Source organism: Coptis chinensis, chromosome 7 (genome assembly GCF_015680905.1).
Source record: "Coptis chinensis isolate HL-2020 chromosome 7, ASM1568090v1, whole genome shotgun sequence".
NCBI lineage: Eukaryota > Viridiplantae > Streptophyta > Magnoliopsida > Ranunculales > Ranunculaceae > Coptis > Coptis chinensis.
In genome coordinates this window covers 94002040-94025566 of record NC_141462.1, presented here as the reverse complement: position 1 = coordinate 94025566, position 23527 = coordinate 94002040, and the positions used below count along the sequence as shown (strand labels likewise).

The 23527-nt window shown below is 36.4% G+C and overlaps 1 protein-coding gene across 1 annotated transcript; it reads right to left on the bottom strand.

Annotated features, from left to right (window-relative positions):
- Positions 1 to 18063: 18063 nt before the first annotated feature.
- LOC147490125 (zinc finger BED domain-containing protein RICESLEEPER 2-like) lies at positions 18064 to 19774 on the bottom strand. Its single transcript, XM_086574804.1, has 6 exons — positions 19301 to 19774; positions 19113 to 19200; positions 18607 to 18989; positions 18316 to 18415; positions 18161 to 18234; positions 18064 to 18069 (listed from the first exon to the last, which is right to left on the bottom strand). Exons 1-6 carry the CDS (start codon positions 19772 to 19774, stop codon positions 18064 to 18066), a joined length of 1125 nt encoding a protein of 374 aa, XP_086430930.1.
- Positions 19775 to 23527: the final 3753 nt, after the last annotated feature.

Here is a 23527-nt window from a genome sequence, read left to right as displayed (position 1 = left end):
GTGAGTAATAACCCTTTTAATTTAATTCTAGTAGTTGTTTAGAACCATAAGCTAGACTCTACATCCTACCCCAAAATGGTAGTTGGTGTGGAGTTTAGTTAGAAACTAAGGTGATGACTTAGAGATAAGTCATTGTTTTAGTTTCTCATGCTAGCAACATAATCTTAGAGATGAGTTATGTTGTTAGGGATCAAAATATAATCTTATTTAAAATTTGTCTAGGAATTTTAAGGAAGATTAATATGCAACAACTAGAGTCAAGCAAGAAGGGTGTTTCAAAACATGAGTGGATTTACTCTCTCCACACTTTTATAAATCGATTTTCATTTTATTGTAGTTTGCATGTTAAGTAAACTTAAAAATCTAGAAGGAACCCAAGTAGTTTAGTATAACCAACCATGTTTGTCATAAAGTAAAATAAAAACTTACTTATTATGTTTTGAGGTCATTTTCAAGGTCAAAATCCACTGTTTTATCCTCCAAAATCATTATTTTAGAAAATTGTCTTGTTTAATAAGTCGATTTTGTCATGAAAAAAGAGAACATTCCAACAAGGGTTAAAATCTGAGTTGGATAAGTTGTTTATAATAGGGTGAAGCTGCTCTTTATATGACAATCACAATCTCAATGAGTATTGACGAAATCGAATTATTATACAAAACAAAAGTTGTATTTTAGTTTCCTATCTCTCTTGTGACCTGGCTGTTGGTTTATGCACACGTATTCCTAACTTCACTGCCACGTTAATAGCAACTTAGGCCTAAGTTGTTCAACTCTAATGCTTAAAGATAATCATAAAATCCAAGTAATAATACGTTCCTTTTGTCAATTAGATCTAATTTTATGCTTGCATGAGATGAAGGTCTGGTTCAACTAAAGAATTTGAACATACTTATCGTAAGAGAAAATACGATAAGCATTTGCGTAGATTCTCACCTCCACAATGTTCTTCATTTATTAATCCAAATCAACAAGATTCTTTGTCATCATTCCCTTCATTCGTTATGGTTGACGAAAATCCACCAGCTGAGAAGTCCCTTTCGGAGTTCTACACAGCATTACAGGAAGGACCTTCTTCCTACATCAAACTCGAGGATATTGTAGGTGATTTTTGAATTCTGCCCAACGTTTTTAGTTTGTTACCTGTGTATCATGATTTGGATCATGAAAAATCGTATAATCACCTTCGTAGGCTTCAGCAAGTGGCCACAACATTTCACCATCCAGCCGTCTCTTGCTTCGGTTGTTTCCATTCACTTTAGCGGATAAAGCATCAGTTTGGCTAGCAGGACAACAACCACAATCCATAGACACATGGAATAAACTTGTTTAAGCTTTCATGCTACAATTTTATACTCAGAAGAAAACTACTGAAATGCTTCAGAAAATTCAATTCTTTTGTCAAAATCCTCATGAATCCTTTATGGAAGCATGGAGTTGATTTACCGATAAATGTCCTCATCACCAGCTAGACAAAGTTGTCCTTGTTCGTTCATTCTTTAATGGACTTTTTGATTATCAAAAAGAAACTCTTGATATAATGAACGGCGGTTGCTTCATGGACAAAGGAGCTACTGAAGCATATACTTTTCTTGAAAAACAAGTTTAAAAAGAGGTACACATGGGGGGGGTAACCTGATTCTTCTAGGTCATCTACAAAAGCTATGTCTATTTTTGAGGTAAAACCAGATCTCGAATTGAAGAAACTGATATAATCCTTCACTAAAAAAGTAGATGCTCTTGCAATTCAAGTAAACAATCAACTTCCACAACAGGTTATGAACGTTAACACTTCCCCATGTGTTTTATGTCTCAGTCCAGACCATCCCGATGCTTATTGTCCCTTGTTACATACTCCCCCTACCCAAACACAGGAGGAGGCATGTGCATTCAACATTCATAATGCACCTTGGAGACAACATCCGAATTTCACTTGGTCCCCGAATAATCAACAGATGGCTCATCCAGGTTTTGCCAATCCAATTGTTCGACCAATCAACAATTTTATTCCATACCGCCAAGGAAATAATCAGCAATACCAACAAAGTCAAAATCCGTTTCAAAGTAATTCCAATGCTAACTATCAAAACAACCGCAACCTTGTTCCAGCCAATCCAAATTTTGGCTATAATCAACCACTTCTAAGCAATAATCGTGAACTCGTCCTTGTTGCACAACCTATGCCTCTCGCTACCGATAGGACAAACAAGACTTTCTTCGCTTACATGAACCAGCAATCCCAAATCCTAACGTCTATCCAACAATCACTTCAACAATTAGCACAAGAAAAGAGTCAGAAAGGCGTGCTTCCCGCCCAAGCAATTCCAAGCCCTAAGCCAGCGAACACTGCCTGTGAAGTCACAAATGCACCTAGTATAAATGCTCCAAACCAAGGTGAGATGAATGCAATAACTACTCTTCGTTCGGGCAAAACCATTGACAATCAAATCCGTATGCCAGATGATCAAACAAAAGTAAACAAAGATTCCAATGAATATACTCCAGATAATGAACCAACAGTGGAAACACCTAGTTCATCAAAGTCACAAACTCAAAAATCGGGAAACGAACGAGCGAATCCTTATGCCAAATTCCGCCCTAAGGCACCATTTCCTACCCGTTTAGCAAAGAATAAACCTGATGAAAATTTTGATGAAATTCGATAAACTTTTAAGAATTTGACAATCAACTTACCCTTTCTCGATGCCCTAAAACAATTGCCAAAACATGCAAAATTTCTGAAAGATATGTGCACCACAAAAAGGAGAACAAATGTTCCTCAACAAGCATTTCTTACTGAATAGTTTCCGTCAATCACCGAATACAATGGAATAGTCAAATACAAGGACCCTAGTAGACCAACAGTTCCATGCACATTAGGTGACAAATATACGACCACTGCATTACTAGACCTAGGAGTGAGTGTGAACTTACTTCCTTATTACTTATTCAAACAACTAAGTCTTCATGAGCTTAAACCTATCACGATGACTCTACAATTAGCCGATCATTCCATTAAGTATCCAAAAGGCATTGTGGAAAACATACTTGTAAAAGTCCAAGACTTTTTCTATCCCATCGATTTTGTCATTTTGGATACAGAAGTTGCCTGTGATTCTATTCCTATCATATTAGGGCATCCGTTCCTAGCAACTGCTAATGCACTCATAAACTATAGGGATGGTTCTATGACCATATCCTTCGGAAATCTTTCGGTCGAGATTAATGTGTTCAAGTTGATGAAACAAATTCCAGAGAATGACATTGATGGGGAGGTTAACCTGATTGACACCCTTGTGCAGGAATATTTCACAAACACTTTTCCTGAGGATGAAGTACACCAATTCCTTTCATGTGGTGATTTTGAATTTGATGTGGATGCTTATTCACAGGATGTTAACGAGTTCTTAGAGTCAATACCACTAATTGACTCTACTATAGTCCTATCAAGCGACTTGGATGAACATCAATCTATTTTCTATATGGAAGACGACATTCCTCAAGAATCTTTAATACCCACTCCTCCCACCTCTAACTTAAAGTCTATTCCTTCGGACTTAAAATACCTACATTTAGATCTAGATGATAGTCACCCAATTATCATATCATCACAATTGGCTGCCGATCAGGAATCACATTTAATTAAGGTCATCTAAGAACACCGTTCTGCTATTGGATGGTCTCTTGATGACATTAAAGGCATTGACCCTAAAGTGTGCACCCATCGCATACATATTGAAGAAAATGCCAAGACATCACGTGAGTCGCAATGTCTTCTTAATCCTACCATGAAGGAGGTTGTACGGGAAGAAATTTTAAGGTTACTGGATGCCGGTATTATTTACCCTATCTCGGATAGTGTTTGGGTGAGTCTAGTGCACATTGTTCCCAAGAAGTCTAGCATTACAGTTGTGCGAAATGATAAAGATGAATGCATCTCCGCTCGTATTCCAGTGAGGTGGTGAATATGCATTGACTATTGCAAACTTAATGCAATCACTCGTAAAGATCATTTCCCACTTCCTTTCATTGACCAGATGCTTGAACGGTTAGCGGGTCATGCATTTTACTATTTTCTTGATGGTTATTCAGGATATTTTCAAATAATCATAGATCCTGGCGATCAGAAAAAACAACATTCAATTGTCCTTTTGGTACATTTGCATATAAACCGAATGCCTTTTGGCCTTTGCAATGCACTGGGTACATTCAACGTTGTATGCTTCACATTTTTAGTGATATGGTTGAACGCTTTATGGAAGTGTTCATGGATGATTTCTCAATATATGGTAATTCTTTTCGATAGTGTCTATCAAATCTTGAAAAAGTTTTAGTACGTTGTGAAGAGAAAAATCTCGTTCTTAATTGGGAAAAATGTCATTTTATGATTACAAAAGGAATAGTTCTAGGTCATATCGTTTCAAAGGATGGAATCAAAGTCAATAAAGCTAAGATTGAAAAAATTGTTTTACTTCCTATACCAAAATCAGCTCACGACATACGTGTATTTCTAGAACACGCAGGATTCTATAAGAGATTTATTTAAGATTTCTCAGAGGTTGCTCGACCTTTAACAAATCTCCTGCTTAAAGATGTCGTATTTGACTTCACTTTCGATTGCAAACAAGCTTTTGAGACCTTAAAGTCTACCCTGATTACAACTCTGATAATTCAACCCCCTGATTGGTCTAAACCTTTTGAATTAATGTGTGACGCGAGTGACTACACTATTGGAGCTGTCCTAGGGCAACGCCGAGAGAATAAACCAATTGTCATTTACTATGCTAGTAAAACTCATAATGAAGCTCAACGTAATTATACCACCACTGAGAAAGAATTTCTCGCAGTTGTCTATGCCCTGGATAAGTTTCGTCCTCACCTAGTTGGTTCTTCCACAATAGTCTACACTGACCATGTGGCGCTTCGTTATCTCTTAGCAAAGAAAGATGCCAAACAGAGGTTGATCCGCTGGATACTCCTCTTGCAAGAGTTTACTCTAGAAATTAGAGATAAAAAAGATTGCGAGAATGTGGTTGCAGACCATTTATCATGACTCGTCAATGATGTCGATAATGATGCCGAACCCATCTATGATTCATTCCTAGATGAACACTTGTATTCCATTTTTTTCAACTCTTTGGTACGCTGATATAGTAAACTACCTAGTTACCGAGGAAGTCCCTTCATCTTGGACTCGTACGGATCGGAAAAAGTTCTTATCCACAATAAAATTTTATTTCTGGGATGATCCCTACCTCTTCAAGTATTGTTCCGACCAATTGATACATCGTTGCATTCCCGACTGGAAACACAATGACGTGTTAGCATTCTGCCATGAACAATCTTGTGGTAGTCATCTCAGTGGTAAGAAAACTGTGGCCAAGGTTCTACAATGTGGATTTTTTTGGCTAACACTGTTTAAATATGCACATGAGCATTGCAAAGCATGCAGTCGCTGCTAGCAACTAGGATGCATTACTCAACGCAATATGATGCCCTTAAATCCAATTTTAATTGTCGAAATATTTGATGTGTGGGACATCGACTTCATGGGTCCATTTCCAAATTGTCATGGTTTTCTCTACATACTGGTAGTTGTTGACTACGTGTCAAAATGGATTGAGGCAATGGCATGCCGTGCTAATGATCACAAAACTATTATTTTGTTTGTAAATGAAAATATTTTCTCTCGATTTGGTGTTCCCAAAGCTATAATTAGTGATGGGGAAAAATATTTCTGTAATAAATTTTTTGAATCATTAGTAAAGAAATATGGAGTCACTCACAAAGTGGCAACTCCGTATCATCCTTAGACCAATGGCCAAGTAGAAGTCTCTAATAGAGAGATTAAATCAATTTTAGAAAAGACAGTTAATCCATCTAGAAAAGACTAGTCTCTTCGATTATCTAATGCCTTGTGGGCATATAGAATGGCTTTTAAGACACCTATAGGCATGTCCCCTTACCGCCTCGTTTTTGGTAAACCTTGTCATCTTCCGGTTGAACTTGAGCATCGTGCTCTATGGGCCATCAAAAACCTAAATTATAATACCAATGCGGAAGGCGAGAAGCGAAAATTGTAGTTAAATGAGTTTGAGGAGATTCGGAGTGATGCCTATGATCTTTCAAAATCCTATAAAGCCAACATTAAAAGAGTGCATGACAAGCACATATTAAGAAAAGAATTCAAAATTGGTCAAAAAGTTTTGTTGTACAACTTGAGATTACACATTTTTCCAGGAAAATTAAAAACTCAATGGTCTGGTCCTTTCACTATCTCTGCTGTCACCCCTTATGGGGATATTTCTTTGAAAAATTTAAACAATGACAACGAATTTAAAGTAAATGGCCAACGCCTTAAATATTATCATGAGTTGTGTTCTCCAGATGTCGAAAAGACTCTTCTCAAAGATCCAGTCTACAAAGACTAAAGATTCGTTGGTGTACTTCTTTCCAGGTGTTTAAAATAGGGAAAGTACACCATTATAGTAGCCGGGCCCTCTTCTATTTTCTTCTCTCAAATATCCTAGAGTGTGTGGTTGCAAGCGCCGAAACCTGAGTCCACAAAAACTCTATTTCAGAACTGAGTATAAATGTCTTATGATAATCGAGCAAACGTGCCTTCTGGTCAACAATGGGTACCAAAAATTTCCCATCCTTCCTTCTCTTCCCTTTTCTATTCTTTTCCTCTCGAGCTCCAGCATATCATTTGGTGTAAATCTCACCCATCTCGAATAGGTAATGGTCGTAGTACTTTTGCTCAAAAGCGACGTGCGCGAAGGATGGGGTGGTGTATGAATTGTCAAACACCTTTTTGTCTAGGTCTTGAACTACTATCCGATATGAGCCGGTATAAGGTATATTATTGTCTGACACCAGCTTAGCAGGATAAACTTCGTCGTCACCCCGTTGTTCCCATAGGTTGGGATTCGTCTTGAGGATTTGATGTTAAAAACTCATCTTCATCTTGAGGATCTGATGTTAAAAGACTCACCTTCGTCTTGAGGATTTGACGTTAAAAGACTCAACATGTATATACTCGTGTCTTTTATTTTCACCTTTGCACTAAGCATTGTGCACAGAGAGAGTCGTGATGTGCAACATCGGATGGTCCCTCGTTCGCACGGGCAATGGATTTCACCAGGCCAACCCCGAATAGTTTTCTATTTGATGACAGTTCGGGTGGTTTGAGGCTATACCATATGTACTAAGGGTAATATTATTATTAGACCATTGCATATTGGTCAGGGATGGTACCATCCTGAACCCTAGGCCCCCAAAACATAAAGGTTAAGCCACAGTCTGGCTGGATTGGATTCATCCCAGAGCCGACATGACAGTTGCCTGATTTTACTATAATGGTTTTCTTCTTAAAGCCGCGGTGTTGTTGACACGTTCATCTCCCCTTGTAAATTTGTACATAAAAAAAAAAAGTAAAAATAAAAAATTTGCGTTCTGTTTTTACAAGACTCAAACCCCCAAAAAATAAAAAATGCAAATACAAAAGGTTGAATGTGCCTTTGTCATATTCCATTGGATGACATTTTTAATGTCGATCGTTTTGACATCTCATTCGTTCAATTTAGAGTTAAAACGAATCGAAATTCCGCATTTGAAATTTCAAGACATTTCAGAACATAAAGGGAATTTCCGGAATTCATTTGGGCTTAGGCAAAAAAAAAAAACCCGACCCAAATCACGTGTACGGTTAGATACCCAAACGGTCATATATCAAAAAAAGGTCAGATTTTCGACTATAAAATCCATCACTTCTCATCTAACTTCACTCATTCCATTCTCTTACTCTCCATAACTTAATCTTCATATATTTTCATCTTCTTCAACATAATGTATCGTGATGGGGATCGAGAAATTATCGAATTGTTTTTTTTGCTAAGTAAGTTAAAATTCTATTAAAGAAAAGGCTTTTACAAAACAAGACATCATGTGGAGAGGGTAAAATGTAAATCTACTCTTCAGTTCTCACGCCCGAGCAACGTGATGGGGCATTCCACAAATCAGACCGATAGCAGTATTTATCGTTGTGATACTGTTAATCATGCGTAACATCCTTTAGAATATCTGGATTTATGTAACTTACATCTCTCTTTCCTTTTGTCATTTTGTAAATTACTATGGTGTGTTAAATAATTCTCAAAACATTTGTATTTGCGTTGGTTCATGCATAACATTAAATGGAGAAGTCCCCTATTTAATATTTGTGTGTATTAAGTCCCCTATTTTAATATTTGTGTGTATCATTATTTTCACTTTATCATAAACATAAATAAAATTATTATCAAATCCATAACAAAGAAGGAAAATCAATAACTCACGAAAATAATTCAATCTAAACTCATTGTGTTCATGGAAAATCGCGCACGTTATATGGTACACCTAAAACTTGTCGCGCACGCCGCTCGATTTATCTATCCATCTTCCATTATTGAGGTATGATCATCAATTCAGAAAATAACTGTAGGTCTAACTACCGTGTGAAACATTCCTCCGTGTTTTCTAACATTGGAACACCTCATTAATTGTTTTTGGAAATCTGATATGAAAAGACGTACTATGGATACCCATAGTTGTTGTACATACTTATGTGAAACAACATTACATGATTCGCTTGTGTTTTTAGATTTTAATTATGGATCTAATTGCACTTGGCATATTGATTCGTACAGACTCATATATTGGCTATAAATCTCTTCTTTTCAGCCAGTTTCTTCTCATGCATTCTTCACTATCCTTCCCTCACTTATCATTCCAAATGGATCAACCAAGAAAGATAGTGCCTAAGAAGAACTACCTGAATTTTTTTGATGATAACTGATTTTCTCCTTTTTATGACACATAAATTGTACATCGAGGATGGATGCCTCTTCTATATCATGCAAAAGCAGCTTATTTGAGAGATTTGGTCTTGATGTTCTACCAATTTAGCGGACCTGAAAATGGAAAATTCTATTTCCATGACTATAGACAACAATTTGAATTGGCTAGGAAAATTATCTCCGACATACTTCAAATTCCAATGAATAACTCGGAGTTCCATCTTTCAGAGTCCACATTTAATTCCGTCAAAAATTTACTACGGGCCACCATATCTCATGGCGAAGTTGGAAATAAAAATCACGTTGTTCTTCAATGCTCTTTGAAACAGAATCAACGAGCTGTGCTCCACTGGTTGGGACACAATGTGGTTGGTACGTCACAACAATCTGAAGTCACCAAGCCTCAACTCCACCTACTTTGGATTATGCAAAATCAAAGAAATGATTTTTGCATAATCAAACACCTCTAGAACGCGATCACCAGGAAAACAAAAAGGTTAGCACCTCTGCCTACTTTAGTCACAAAAATTATGATGCGTTGGGGTTATCCAACAGTTTCTCCAGAAATACCTTTTCAAAGAGAGGCTGTTACTGTACTTCACAAAGACTGTGCCGATGGTTCTTGGACGCCAGATACTCTGCCAGGTGAAATGGACGGCCAAAACTCAAACTCTGCACATTTATTTGATGAAAATGCCATGCAAAACATTTTTAATCCCATGGAAGGTATTCAATTTCTTCATCAAGGCATGAGGGAATGAACTACACGCACGTTAGGAAATCATCATCAAAAGTCTTATGGATTTCCAAGAACGTCAAGCAATGCATGATGTTGATCAAGAGGCAATCTTGGAAACTCACTCTCAGTAATTAGAAAATCACACTCTTCTAATAGAGAATCAAACTACGATCTCTGGCAACCAGGGGGCCCTTCAACTCCAGCTTAGCCAACAAATTAATGAACTGAACAGTGTTGTCCATGATCTGCATTCCTATCACCATCCTCATCATCATTATGAACCATGATTTTCTACCATAAAATAATAATAATAATAATAAAAGAAAAAGGGGGTTGCGTTCTGTTTTTACAAAACTTAACTTTCCCCAAAATAAATAAAATAAAATTATTATTAAGTGTTTCATCGTGTGCTCCTTTAATTAATATTGTTGTTATATTTTTGTCATCTTTTATAAATTAGACATACTAGAATTATAAGAATTCATGTTGTTGTATCCAATAATCAAATTTTAACATGTATTTTAAATTTGATTACAGGAGGAGTCTATCTTCTTCCATACTCTGTCATCCATCTAATCAAACTTTATTGGACATTTTTCTTCAGAACCATCTTTAAGCGTGGGCGACATACTTGATTTGTTTCCGATTGGACTCTCACGTTACTATTCGCAACGTGGCTACTTCATTTTGGACGCTTCCTCACATACACTGATTGATAGTATGTCAGGAATCTTTGCATTACCCATCACTCTACTCCATCACACATGGCTTCTGATAGGGTTATATACTAAAAGCATTACTTTTGTATTAACTCTAATTCTTCATATTTTGAATGAAATCATATGAGAAAATGTTATGCATATTATATATGTTATTAGTTATATGTATGCATCTAATACTTTATGTTGTATATGATATGGTATGTGATGACACACAGAAGATAATATCATCAGTACCTTATAAAGTATAAGTAAATGTTCACAACCTAGATGGATTTGGACAAACCATTGGTATGGTTGTAGTATAATCTGGTATTAATTAGTCTATCTTGACTACAGGATTACACAAGTACACTTTGTGTGTATTAAACAAGACCAAGTGAGGTTGTTTCTCTTTATACTGACTATATAAGAGAACAAACACCTATGTTATTATGGATGTTTGTCCTCTTAATCCGGATATAATAACGGGCACTTACGTGCATTGTACATTGCTTTAAATCATCAATGAGTGAGATTTATTTGTGAATCAACAAACTTGATGGATTGGGTAATGACATTGTATGTAAGGTGTGCTGTTGATTATAGAAAGAATCCCTGACCCGCAAGAAGTCGAGTTGATGATGTTCCCTTGAGGAGCTCATAAGGATTGTCATGTAAACCCTGCAAGTGGATTTAATCTGACATGACAATGAGGTTGAGTGGTACTACTCAAGAACATAAGAAGTTGATTAATGTAGTTGTCAGTAACTTGACTTAATCAATGGGCATTCAATATCTTAACATGGGAGATCAACAAGTATATAATATGGAGCCCATAAACATAACACGTAATTTGGGATTAAGGCAGTAGTGCAACAATGGCCTTTAGTGGAATAAGTCATTTGTTGACGGACTTGGGTCGTGTGTTCTGGGTGAACATGGGAAGCCCAAGCCCGTCAGGAGACCTAACCCTAATTTCTCCTCATGGTCCCTGTTGTAGCCTATAAATAGAAACCCTTCTTCGCCGAAATATTGATTGATTACTCAAGAAAAGTGAGTTCCAAAATTCGGTTCCAACTTTGTGCGTGAGAGAGGCCAAGAGAGAAAGAAGGGGCTGGAAGATCGTTGGCCACACAACGTCCATTCTAGGGATAGGAATACAACAGAAGATCAAGAGGTTACTGATTCGTAGAGCTTAGATTCTTAGAGTTATCACAGCTGATCAAAGGTATGATTCTAACCAAAATCGTGAACACCCTTTATTCCGTTGCGTATGGGTTTTCGCGGTTTGTAGTAAATTATTACATGAAACCATAATGGTTCCTATAGGCTTCTTCATCAAACGTAGCATCTTCATCAAGCATGGCACCTCCGAAAATCATACCTGAGCAATCCTTTCAGGCTATGATGGATTCCAATGCTTATGGCATTTATTTCCGTGATTACATCACTAACATCGGGTGGTCTTCCCTTGTTATTCGCCCTGACCAAACTTATTCTCCAAGTTTGGCGGCCTACTTTTATGCTAATATGGAAGATACACCAACATTCAACGCTGCTCATGGCTTTTTCTTAGATGGATTCACAATCCAAGTTGGTGGCACACACCATGTCTTTTCTGAGCCAACGCTTGCCCTAACTTTGGATCTTCCATATCACGAGCCAGCAGCAACATAGTTATACATTTATCACAACTCTACTCATTCATTTTCATGGCCTGCTTTTCGCGTAGCATACGGTGATGGTCTTGAAATTAAAGATGAGGGAACTAAACTTGGCAAATGGCTAGACATCACCATTCCCTTAGCCAGCATGACTATGAACGTGGGAAATGCAATGTTGTTTGTCTTTCTAAACATCATGGGAGATTGGCATTTTTCGACTGCCAATGATGCTGCATGTGTAGTCTTCAATGCGCTTGCCCAAGGTCATGCATTCTTTGATCTCTTAAACTGTGTTATCTCCAATCTGAAATGAGCTCACACTTTTCGGGATCAGTATATACTTTTACCTGTAACCGCTTGCCGAATCATGAAGACACATTTTCCACAGTTTTCAGCTACTTTTCATGACTGGGTCAAGGTAGATTCTATGTCCCCAGCAAACAAAATCATTCATTCATTAAGGTTTAGGCAATGGAAACATCCTGCACGGTACTTGAGACATGTTCGTTGTTATCCAAACAATGATAAGATGTTGAAACATTTGAACAAATCCGGTGAACAAGAATGGGCCACCATTTGGGAAAGGATTATCTTTTGGCGTGATGCTAAGGGAATGCATTTCACTAAAGAAGATGCAGACCATCACCACATCCTGGATGGTAAACTTGAGTAGGAAATTGTATATAGTTGTATATAGTGTGCTATTGTTTTTCTTTTTTCTGTATAATATATTATGTTACCACAACTTTCTGTTCCAGCAATCTAGCTCTAATTTTGCTCACGGTTATTAGGTAATTCCTTTCTTTATCTATTTTTTTTACTTTGAAGACTAAGCATCATTCTGTTTGGGAGTGTTTTAAACCTGTAGCAAAAATTAGGTAACTTGTAGTCTGTATATTTTCTTGTTAGTAAATATAATTAGTGACAAAGTCTTGTTTCCTTTTCAATGATGAAAATTGTCTAGAAGTCTCACATTAGCATTCGAATTAGGATTCGTTTTTAAAAAATTAAGATAATACGTACGCAATAGTTTTTATATCTTTTCATGAGTATTCATGCACTAAGTATCATTGATTGTACATAGCAGTAAGTTTCTGGAACCTACGGTTAGTCTACTTAAACTATCAATCCTGTGAGAATCTAACCAAAAGCCTCGACATGAGTGATATGTGTGTGATGACACAGAGGAGTAGTTTTTCGAATAGAGAAAATCACGCGTCGACTTACTTCATCACCATCCGAATCCTAGGTGAGAATTTAGGCCTTCTTTGGATCGACATAGCTAAAAATTCTTACCTGTTACAAATTTTACCGCTAGTCATTCCACTGAAACTTTCATTAAACTTTTCACTTTCACCAAAAATTCCTTACCTATCTATTAATCCTAAATAAAAAAACCTACCTAAGTGATAAGTATGAAAAATATAATGAAATATAGAAAGGTAAAGAGAAAGACTTGACCCAAATAAAAGTTAGTTACTTGCTTTAGGAAAGGAAAATAGAATCATATTTTTTTTTAAAAAAAAAAAAAAAAAAGTACAAGGCTTAAGAGCAAAGTGGAAAAACTTAGGTAGAAGCAGGAAAAGAAAACAAGGATTTCTCGAGTGTAAATATCTTGAAGACCCTATTCTCTCATACTTATCATTTTTGATTATCCATTTTCATTTTCTTCTACACCATCACCTAAGCCCCACAATACTAATAAAGACCTCTAGCTCAATTAAAAGTAGGATAGTGAGATATTAAGTAGTAGACTTGATCAATCGACCTCAACTCCTCTGTTGTCATCGAGTATGTGAGGAAACGTGTGCCCACTACACACTGGAGTTAACGAAACCTGAGTGGAAAAATTATGAGCAAATTTGTGTTTCGACATATACCTGTGAGAACCCATTTAGGTATGCTCTCCAAAGGATCCAGAAACGACCCGCTAGTGCATTTCAATATAAAGTTCACTGTATGTATGTTCATATGTAGATATTTTAATTATTGTATGCATATTAACTTGAGTTTCAAAGGAATTAATCCTCGTTCCCCGCTAAGGAGATGTATAGATATCTGAGATTAATTTAGGAAACAAGCTTTTGTTACTAAGTCGTTGTAGTATAAATGAAGTTTGTGAGTATCTTCTTTAGAAAACTCTCACGAGGCTATAACTCGTCCACTAGGGAATTCCTAGTGGTTTAAGGCCTTGTTGCATACTGTTAATGCAACCGCACTCTACGAAACGAGACTTAGCTTATAATGCACAGTTTTGGCCACTTATCTGTTTTAATGTCTCTTCTTTGCTTGAGGACAAACAAAGTGTTGTTTGGGGAAGGTGTGATAAGCACCGAAAATTGTACTATAAAACCCCATAGAAACATAACATTTCGGTTAATTTTGTGATTAATAATCATGAAATAATCGCATTTTTGTGTTTTTGCAGGTTTGAGCAATTAACGTACAAATAATGATAAAGCCAGCATCTAAGCATGGAATAAAGAGTATACATAAGCTTTCCGATCAAGCCCATGTGAAGCCCAACAAATCCAGACTAAAGCCCAAATACTCAAACAATACGTAATGAGAATAAAGCGGGATTTACGTTACGCGAAGCATCAAACTATCGAAGCTCATATCTCTTGAACCAGGACTCTGAATGCGATGAGTGAGCTGCTCAGATGATCAGTGCGATGAACTCTACGCATAGGTGGAAAGTTGTAAAAATGTCAAAAGACCGGACCGCCACTGGACACTGCACATGGACCCACTAGGCGGGCCCGCAAGATTTGATGAGTCATCATAAAAGTCAAGACAAAGGTGCAAATAATTGGTGCAAATTTAATACCTTGTATGAAATTAATGAAGTGGTTGGATTTAAGTGATGATTATCTAAAAAAAGGAGATGTGTCAAATGGGGATTAGTTTTGGATAAGAGGAAAGTAAATGAAGGGGGAATGTTTCACGTGGGAAAAGAGAAAAATGCTCTCTTATGTAAAGGGGGGCTGATTTTGGAAGGAGCTAGCATTTACTTCCTTGACTTTTATTTCTTTTACATGCCTTGTCTTTAGTTTTTGTTTTTTTTAGCTTTTGTTGTTTTTAGAGAAAAGCTTGTAACACTTTAATGGTGGACAACACTTCTAGTTCTAAATAAAAACTTCTATTTTCCTTAGGTAATTAGTTTGTTTTGTATTCATTTCTTCTTTCTATCTCTTTTTACTTATCTATCTTGTAACTTTCATTTTAACCCATGATCATGAGCTAGACTCTCCTTTTGTGGAGGTTAATGATGCTCATGTGAGGAATAACCCTTTTAATTTAATTATAGTAGTTGTTTAGAACCATAAGCTAGACTCTACATCCTACCCCAAAATGGTTGTTGGTGTGGAGTTTAGTTAGGAACTAAGGTGATGACTTAGAGATAAGTCATTGTTTTAGTTTCTCATGCTAGCAACATAATCTTAGAGGTGAGTTATATTGTTAGGGATCAAAATATAATCTTATTTAAAATTTGTCTAGGAATTTTAAGGAAGATTAATATGCAATAACTAGAGTCAAGCAAGAAGGTGTCTCAAAACATGAGTGGATTTACTCCTTACACACTTTTATAAATCGATTTTCATTTTATTGTAGTTTCCATGTTAAGTAAACTTAAAAATCTAGAAGGAACCCAAGTAGTTTAGTATAACCAACCATGTTTGTCATAAATTAAAATAAAAACTTACTCACTATGTTTCCTAACTTAGAGCATTAGAAATTTGTATGATGTCATAGAATTTAGATTGGTTACCCTTACTTAAACTATATGCACAAATACATGAGTAAGGATTTGAAATCTACACCGAAACGAGTTATTCGTATCTTTAGACCGTAGAAGTGTAGAGATCACTCAGTACCTTCAGGAACTTGATTAGTTTGATTGCCTTGTGCTCCTCTTCCCCTAGTGCCCCTTCCTCTGCTCTTACAGGTTCAGTACCTTCAGGAACTTGTAACCCAGTTTCAGGGTCAAGTGGTCAAGTTAGGTATGGGTTTGGAAGTAATCTAGTTCTAGGCCTCCCACCTCTTCCCTTTGGTTTTGAAAATGGATTTGAACCCACCTCACCACCTTGGCACCCCCTTACATTATGTCCAATCACTTTACACCTTGAACACCTAGTTGAGTTCACATTTTCATCATCAGCTCTCATTCTGTTGACTCTAGGCTTCCCTGGTTATCTTTGTCTCACTGGGGGGTAAGTGTACTTAGCTGATTGAGGCTTTAAAATAAAAGTACAACAAATAAGCATCTATATATACCGGCAACAAGTATAAAACAATTAGCCATAAACTAACCAACTCCCACTCATCCTCATGAAAGTAAGGTGTGATATGACCACTACAGGCAACTTTGTAAGCTTTGGCAGTTAAGTAAAGGCTACAGTACCTTCAAAACCCCCAACACCAAATAAAACAATATGTAAATCAGTAAAAATGAGTAAAACACATTTAATAATTTTAAAAACAAAACATAACTACTTACTCAACATATTGAAACTTCCTTGGTTTTAACACAGCCACAACATGAATGCAAAGGATCCCTGTAACTTGTCATTCATTGCATTCACATGTCATGTTCACCAAACTAATAACCCACCACTTTCCATAAGTATTTCTCACAAGAAACTTGTTGTCATCTGCTGGAGCAACAGTGAATTCCCCAATTGAATTTTCCTTTTTGTGGATTATCTCCTTAATCCTAGACACCAGCTCATCATCAGTCCAATCTTTACTTTTCTCCTTCCTATCATACAACAACTTCATCTGTAAAATCATGATACAGGACACCATCTTTACAATTGGTTTGTCCCTAGCTTCCAATATGAAACTATTCCATGCTTCTATAAAATTGTTAGAAAGATGGTCTGACTTGGCTGTTTGATCAAAATGTGATATTGCCCAAAGAGTAATGTCTTTAGACAACAAATACTGCTTTGCATTCTCCTCCGTCTTCCCAAGCACATCCATGAGTTTCACAAATTCTGTTAGGGAGAAAGTCTTTGCAGCATTCCAAGCTTCAAGCTCCAAGCCCCTCCATCTAGTTTTCATGTTCTTTACCATGTGCCTAAAGCAAAATCTGTGATTGCAGTTGGGGAAATAGTTTCCAACAGCATTCACTAAATTTTTCTGCCTATCGATATAATGGTTAGCTTCTCAGGGTGATTAAGGAGATGTGGTGCCATAATATCTAAAAAAGTGTTCCAGGTCTCAATGTTCTCGGCAACACAGACATAAAATGCAAGGGGAAACATCCCATTATTACCATCTAAAGAAATGATTGAGAGGCAAACTCCCTTATACTTCCCCTTCATAAAACATCCATCAAGTCCAAGAAGAGGTCTGCACCCTTCGATGAAACCATCTATGCAAGTTTTGAAAGATACACAACAACCTGTGAAACTCATATAGCTTGCATCCTTACTATATCTAGCAACACTACCAGGATTAGAAATTAGCAGTTGCCTACATATCTCAGCTAGGCTGTCAACGGGTCGGATTCGAGCCGGACCTACATAAGTCTAGGTCCGGCCCATTTGTTAAATGTATGTGTTTAGGCCCGACTCGCCTAGAGAATATTTTTGGGAGTCCAGAACCGGCCCAGCCCAAATCCAACCAGCCCGAAAACCTTCACTTGATTCATTTCATGAAGATCCAGAAAAACACAACTATATATTAAGGACATCAAATAAAATAATAAATGGGAATATGATTTTTTTTTAACTATATAAAATTGATATTCATTCATTCATTTTGCACAAGAAAAATGGAAACAAGCTAAACGAAAATTGCATACATTCCATAAGAAAATAACTGGACCTAACAACTGGGGTAGGTCCTCCCCACAAAAAATAACAAAATATCAAGTGGATTCTAAACACTTCTAAACATGAATCCTTAGTCCACAAAATGCCATTCTATCACTTAGCTTTCGAACTTGAAGAAAGAGAAAAAAAAAAACAAGCAAAACAACAAACAAAAAACAAAAAACTTCCTACTACAAATTCTAAGCTAGAAAATGCATTAAAATAGACTTCAACTTCAAACAGTGCAACAACAACAATAACCTTCAAAAACTGCATCCAGCATACTCCAACATCCTTGAGTTAAACCTGCAAAATTTTAAATGAATCACTACTTTGAATACTCTCCAAAAAGGAATAGAATCAAAGTAAAGTCTCATATAACTTCTAATACTCTCACCTGATAAGATGAAATAGGAGCATTTGGATTGGTTTCATTGGTGATTCCGCCACTAGAAGAACAAGTGCCAACATCTAAAGAATAAGAATAAAGATGAATTAGTAACATCTACGGTAATATAAAAGAAATAAGCATTTTAGATAACAAAATATTACCCATTTCTTCATACTGCACCAAATCTTGTCCACAAATCAAAGCCTTCACAGTTTCAGGAAGCATAGAACTCCGATATTGATCAAGCACCTGCCACTTGTGCTGAAAGTTGATTCAAATGCCACAGTTGAAATTGGAATCATCAAAATGTCACAAGCCATCTTTGCTAGTGTGGGATACTTAGGTGCATTCGCTTTCCACCAAACTAAAATGTCAAAGTTTTCCACCCTTGGAAAGATTGGCTCTTCTAGGTACAAGTCCGAATCTGATTTTCTATTTTGTCCAGTAGAAACCCCATTGTTGTACCAACTATCAAAGGCCTTGAGCTTCTCCTGACTACTACTCCTAATATCATATGATGAGCTGCCAGAACTAGTACCAACATTGACATTCAAGGAAGAACTAGATGGAAAAGTTCTCTCATAACAAGAGTAAATATCATAAAGTCCATCTCGAATCCTCATAAAATGAGTGTAAGAATCAAAACCATAGATCAAATTAAAGTAGTACTTGACTATCTTCAACTTAAAACGAGGATCTAAAACAACTACAATAGCCAAAACCAGATTGCAAACAAACCAGTACTTATCAAACTTTGTCTTCATCTTTTCAGCCATGGTGCTTACAATTGAATTGTCACTTTCAAACCACCTAATCAGATTTAAATGGATATCACCTACCTCAGGAAAATACTGGTTTGTAGTTGGATATTAAGTGCCTTTAGATACATAATAGACACGAGTGTTAGTTACTCCATGTTTCTATTTAACAAAAGCTGAACATACTAAAAATGTTGTACCTGAAAATAACTTTGAAGCATCATAAAAGTTCTTCAAAATATCACAAATAACTTTTGCCATCACCCAATCTTCTTTTGATGGTGCTGCCTACAAGGTATATAAATTAAAGGCTCAATTAGTTATTTACATAAAAAATAAGTAATTTAAAATGCAGATTACTTATTAATCTTGGAATAAGGTTTATCACCTTATAATCGTTATTGGCTTGCTCCAAACGAGAAAATGCATCTTTGTATTCAAGTGCAGATTCAAGCATAAGGTAAGTTGAGTTCCACCTTGTCGGAACATCATAGCTAACACCCTTGTTCCCTTGTAGTTTTAATTGACCAATTGTTGCCTCCCATCTTTGCTTTCTCACAGGTGAAGCTCGGATATACTTTACACTTTCTCTTATTTTCACTAAGACATGCTTGATCACACTCAATCCATTTTGCACAATTAAGTTCAAAATGTGTGCACAACAACGGATATGAAAAACATCCCCATTCAAAAGGAGGTTTTTATCTTGACCAATCGAAACCTTAAGCTTAGTGATCATAAAGTCATTGGTAGAACAATTGTCTAATGTTATAGTAGAAATCTTCTTGTCAATATTCCAATCTAATAAACACCTTAGAACAACCCTATAAAGTGTTTCAACATTCGGAGAATCACCTACCATTACAAAATTAATAATTTTCTTTTGCAAATTCCACTCAGCATTAACATAATGTTGTCAAACATAGATACCCATCATTTTGCCCGCTCGTCCACATATTTGTGGTAAGACTAATTCGAGAAGTGAGACTATATCAAACTGACGATAAAGCTGATATGGTTATATACTAAAAGCATTATTTTTATATTAATTCTAATTCTTTATATTTTAAATGAGAATCATATGGGCAAATGTTATGCATATTATATATGTTATTAGTTATATGTATATGTCTAATATTTTATGTTGTAGATGATATGGTATGTGGTGACACACAGAAGATCATATCATCAGTACCTTATAAAGTATAAGTAAACGTTCACAACCTAGATGGATTTGGACAGACCATTGATACGGTTGTAGTATAATTTGGTATTAGTCTATCTTGACTACATGATTACGCTAGTACACTTTGTGTGTATTGAACAGGACCAAGTGGGGTTGTTTCTCTTTATACTGACTATATAAGAGAACAAACACCTATATTATTATGGATGCTTGTCCTCATAATCTGGATATAATAACGTGCACTTACGTGCATTGTACATTGTTTTAAATCATCAATGAGTGAGATTCATTTGTGAATCAACAAACTCGATGGATTGGGTAATGACATTATATGTAAGGTATGTTGTTGATTATAGAAGAAATCCGTGACCCACAAGAAGTCGGGCTGATGATGTCCATAAGGATTGTATGTAAACCCTGCAGGTGGATTTAATCCGACATGACAATGAGGTTGAGTGGTACTACTCAAGAACATAAGAAGTTGATTAATGTAGTTGTCAGTAACTTGACTTAATCAACGGGCATTCGATATCTTTAACACGGGGAGATCAACAAGCATATAATATGGAGCCCATAAATGTAACATGTAATTTGGGATTAGGGTAGTAGTGCAACAATGGTCTTTAGTGGAATAAGCCATTTGTTGACGGACTTGGGCCGTGTGTTCTGGGCGAACATGCATATGGGAAGCCCAAGCCCGTCAGGAGGCCCAACCCTAATTTCTCCTCATGGTCCTTGTTGTAGCCTATAAATAGAAACCTCTTTCTCTGGCGGTTTTTTAATCAAGGTTTTGCTCAAGAAAAATAGATCTAAAATCGGTTCCAAATTCTGTGAGTGAGAGAGGCCAAGAGAGAAAGAAGAGGGTGGTAGATCGTTGCCCACACAACGTCCATTTCATTGATAGGAATACAATAGAAGATCAAGAGGTTGATTCAGATTCGTATATTTTGGATTCTCAGAGTTATCTTAGCCGATCTAAAGGTATGATTTCTATCTAAAACCGTGGACACCCTTTATTCCGCTGCGCGTGGGTTTTCGCGGTTCGTAGATCATTCGTTGCAACCATAATGGTTCCTACAAAACTTTTCTTTTTTAATCCTAAAAATTTCTATTATATCATTTTTTATTGTGTTTCGCGAGACGACATAAAACAAAGGTTGCATGTTTTTCAGAAATATCCTAAAAAACTTATGCTCAACCATGTTAAATGGGTATTCATGTTTCAGAATTGCACGAGCCAAGTCTAATCGACTTCTTTCTTGATTAAACTTCCAATTTTTTATAATGACAGATTTATCTTGAGCATTTGCTACAGCAGACAACATCTGTTGACCAACATCTATAGATATTTTCCTTGGGCATTTTGTCAAATGCCTTTTAAAAATGCGTAGTACCACTACTACTCGCACCTGTAAATCGTTTGTTACAAAGGTTACAGAAAGCCCACTGCTCACCATTGTTACCTTTCACCTTCTTAAACTTTTGCCAAATGTTTGACCTTAGCTTGTGTTCAATTGGAGAAAGGTCGATCGACGGCATCCACTGCAATTGGTTCATGTTGAATTTCATCCATGTTCTTCTGCAAGATATAAATTCAAAACAAAAAACTCCAAGTCACTAATACATACAAAGTCACAAAGAATTACAGATATGGAAGAAGTATTTTTGTAATTATTGAATGAAGTTGAAGAAGAATACCTTGTAGGGATTGGAGAAAACAAATCTTCACTGGATAAGTTGATAATTGGTAATGATGAACCTTTCTCACATCTTTTATGTATTTACAGGTGTAGTTTTTAACAATCAAGTAGTTGGGTTTATTAGTATTTATTGGATGAAGATCATTATCTTGGAATAGGAAAAGGTTTACATTAGAAGAAAAGAAGAAGCCATCTCAATTCTCAACGTTGGTGGAGGATTCTTGACTTCTAGTTGGGGAATTATTAATGGTGGCATCTTAATGGGCTAGGTTAATATATTTGTTGCACTTCATTATATCTAAGTTCGGGTCGGGCTCTTATCGGGTTCGAACATGTTGAGTCCAGAACTGGTCCAATAGCTTATCGGACCGGACCCTGCGTTTCGGACATATTTTGAGGTATAGGTCCTAAATTATCGGACTAGGCTTGGTCGGGCTTCGGGCCTTGCCCTAGCCCATTGACATCCCTAATCTCAGCCACTTTAGCATATGACAAATCATAGTTTCCATGTATCTTCTCCATGGCTAGGTTCCTAGCATTCTAAGCTTGCTAATACTTAATTCTAACTTTGAACCTATGTTTTTTTATGTCAGTACGCTTAAAAGTTTTGTGATGTAACCTCATGTCCTTCTTAACTTGTTCTGCAATCCATGTATCATTAGACATTGAATTTTTATCTTCAGCATCAGCTTCACATGTATGCTCATTGTTAAGTTTTCTAGGCTTCATGGTATGTTTATTTGTCATTACCCTGATGTAACACCTCCAATGACAAGGCTCCTTGCCTTTGTTCTTACAAATACCTTATATCTTCTCACTGTCATTACTTTTAAACCATATTACAAACTTATTCTTAATAGCATACAATCTTACATACTTTCTACATTCATATCTATAACTCCACCGTACCTCTACCCAACAAAAAGTTTTAACCCTTTTTCCTCACCAGTCACACCTTTATCAGTTGGTATCTGAAATGTATTATGTATTACACTATCTACAAGATCATCATCTACATCAACTTGGTTCTGAGCATTTCTAGTTTGATGCACCTCAGTCTCATCTACAAAACCCCCAACAGTTTCATCACTATCAGACTCACCCTCAATAGGCACATAATCCTTATATGATGAAGTATCACTATGATATCACTCTTCTGCATCAATTTGATCAAAATTGATTTATACCCTCACAGGGCCATCTATAAATGAATATAAACAAATCAACAAATTAAAAAAAAAAAAAAAAAATAAATGAAAACACAAATACATGTTTCAACCCCATATGTAAATCAGTAAATATTTCAAACATTTTGAAGCATTGACATTAGCTGCAACATCCTCTGCAATATTGTAATCATTGAAAACAAAGTTTAGAGAAAAATGACTTATGAAAATAGTAGTGTGAGAAGAAAAATACATTTAATCTGAATAGTCTTTCCCTTTTGGTTGGTCGAACTAGCAGATCCCCTTTTACTCTTATTTATTGATGATATTTCAACAAAGTGGTCCCCTCCATTTGGTTCATGCCCCTTAACCCCACTACCCTTCTCAATATTATATTCCAACAATTTGTGTTTCATTTGGAACCTGCCTTTTGTCAAGTTGTCCAGCTTGTCATATACTCCAATATCAGGCCACTCAGCTAAGTCAAACACCTTCCCCACCTTATATTTTCTACCAGTATATCCTCCAAACTCATGCACACTGTCATCATCACTGTGAGGGCA

Bases quoted from the DNA above. Each gene is read 5' to 3' on its own strand.
- LOC147490125 (XM_086574804.1), bottom strand. From the start codon at position 19,774: ATGGTAGGTGATTCTCCGAATGTTGAAACACTTTATAGGGTTGTTCTA. The intron at 18,416-18,606 runs GTTTCTACTGGA...ATCAACTTTCAG, and splicing joins ATAGTTGGTACAACAATGGG to CACAAGTGGCAGGTGCTTGA. The intron at 18,235-18,315 runs GTAATATTTTGT...CTTATTCTTTAG, and splicing joins GGTGCAGTATGAAGAAATGG to ATGTTGGCACTTGTTCTTCT.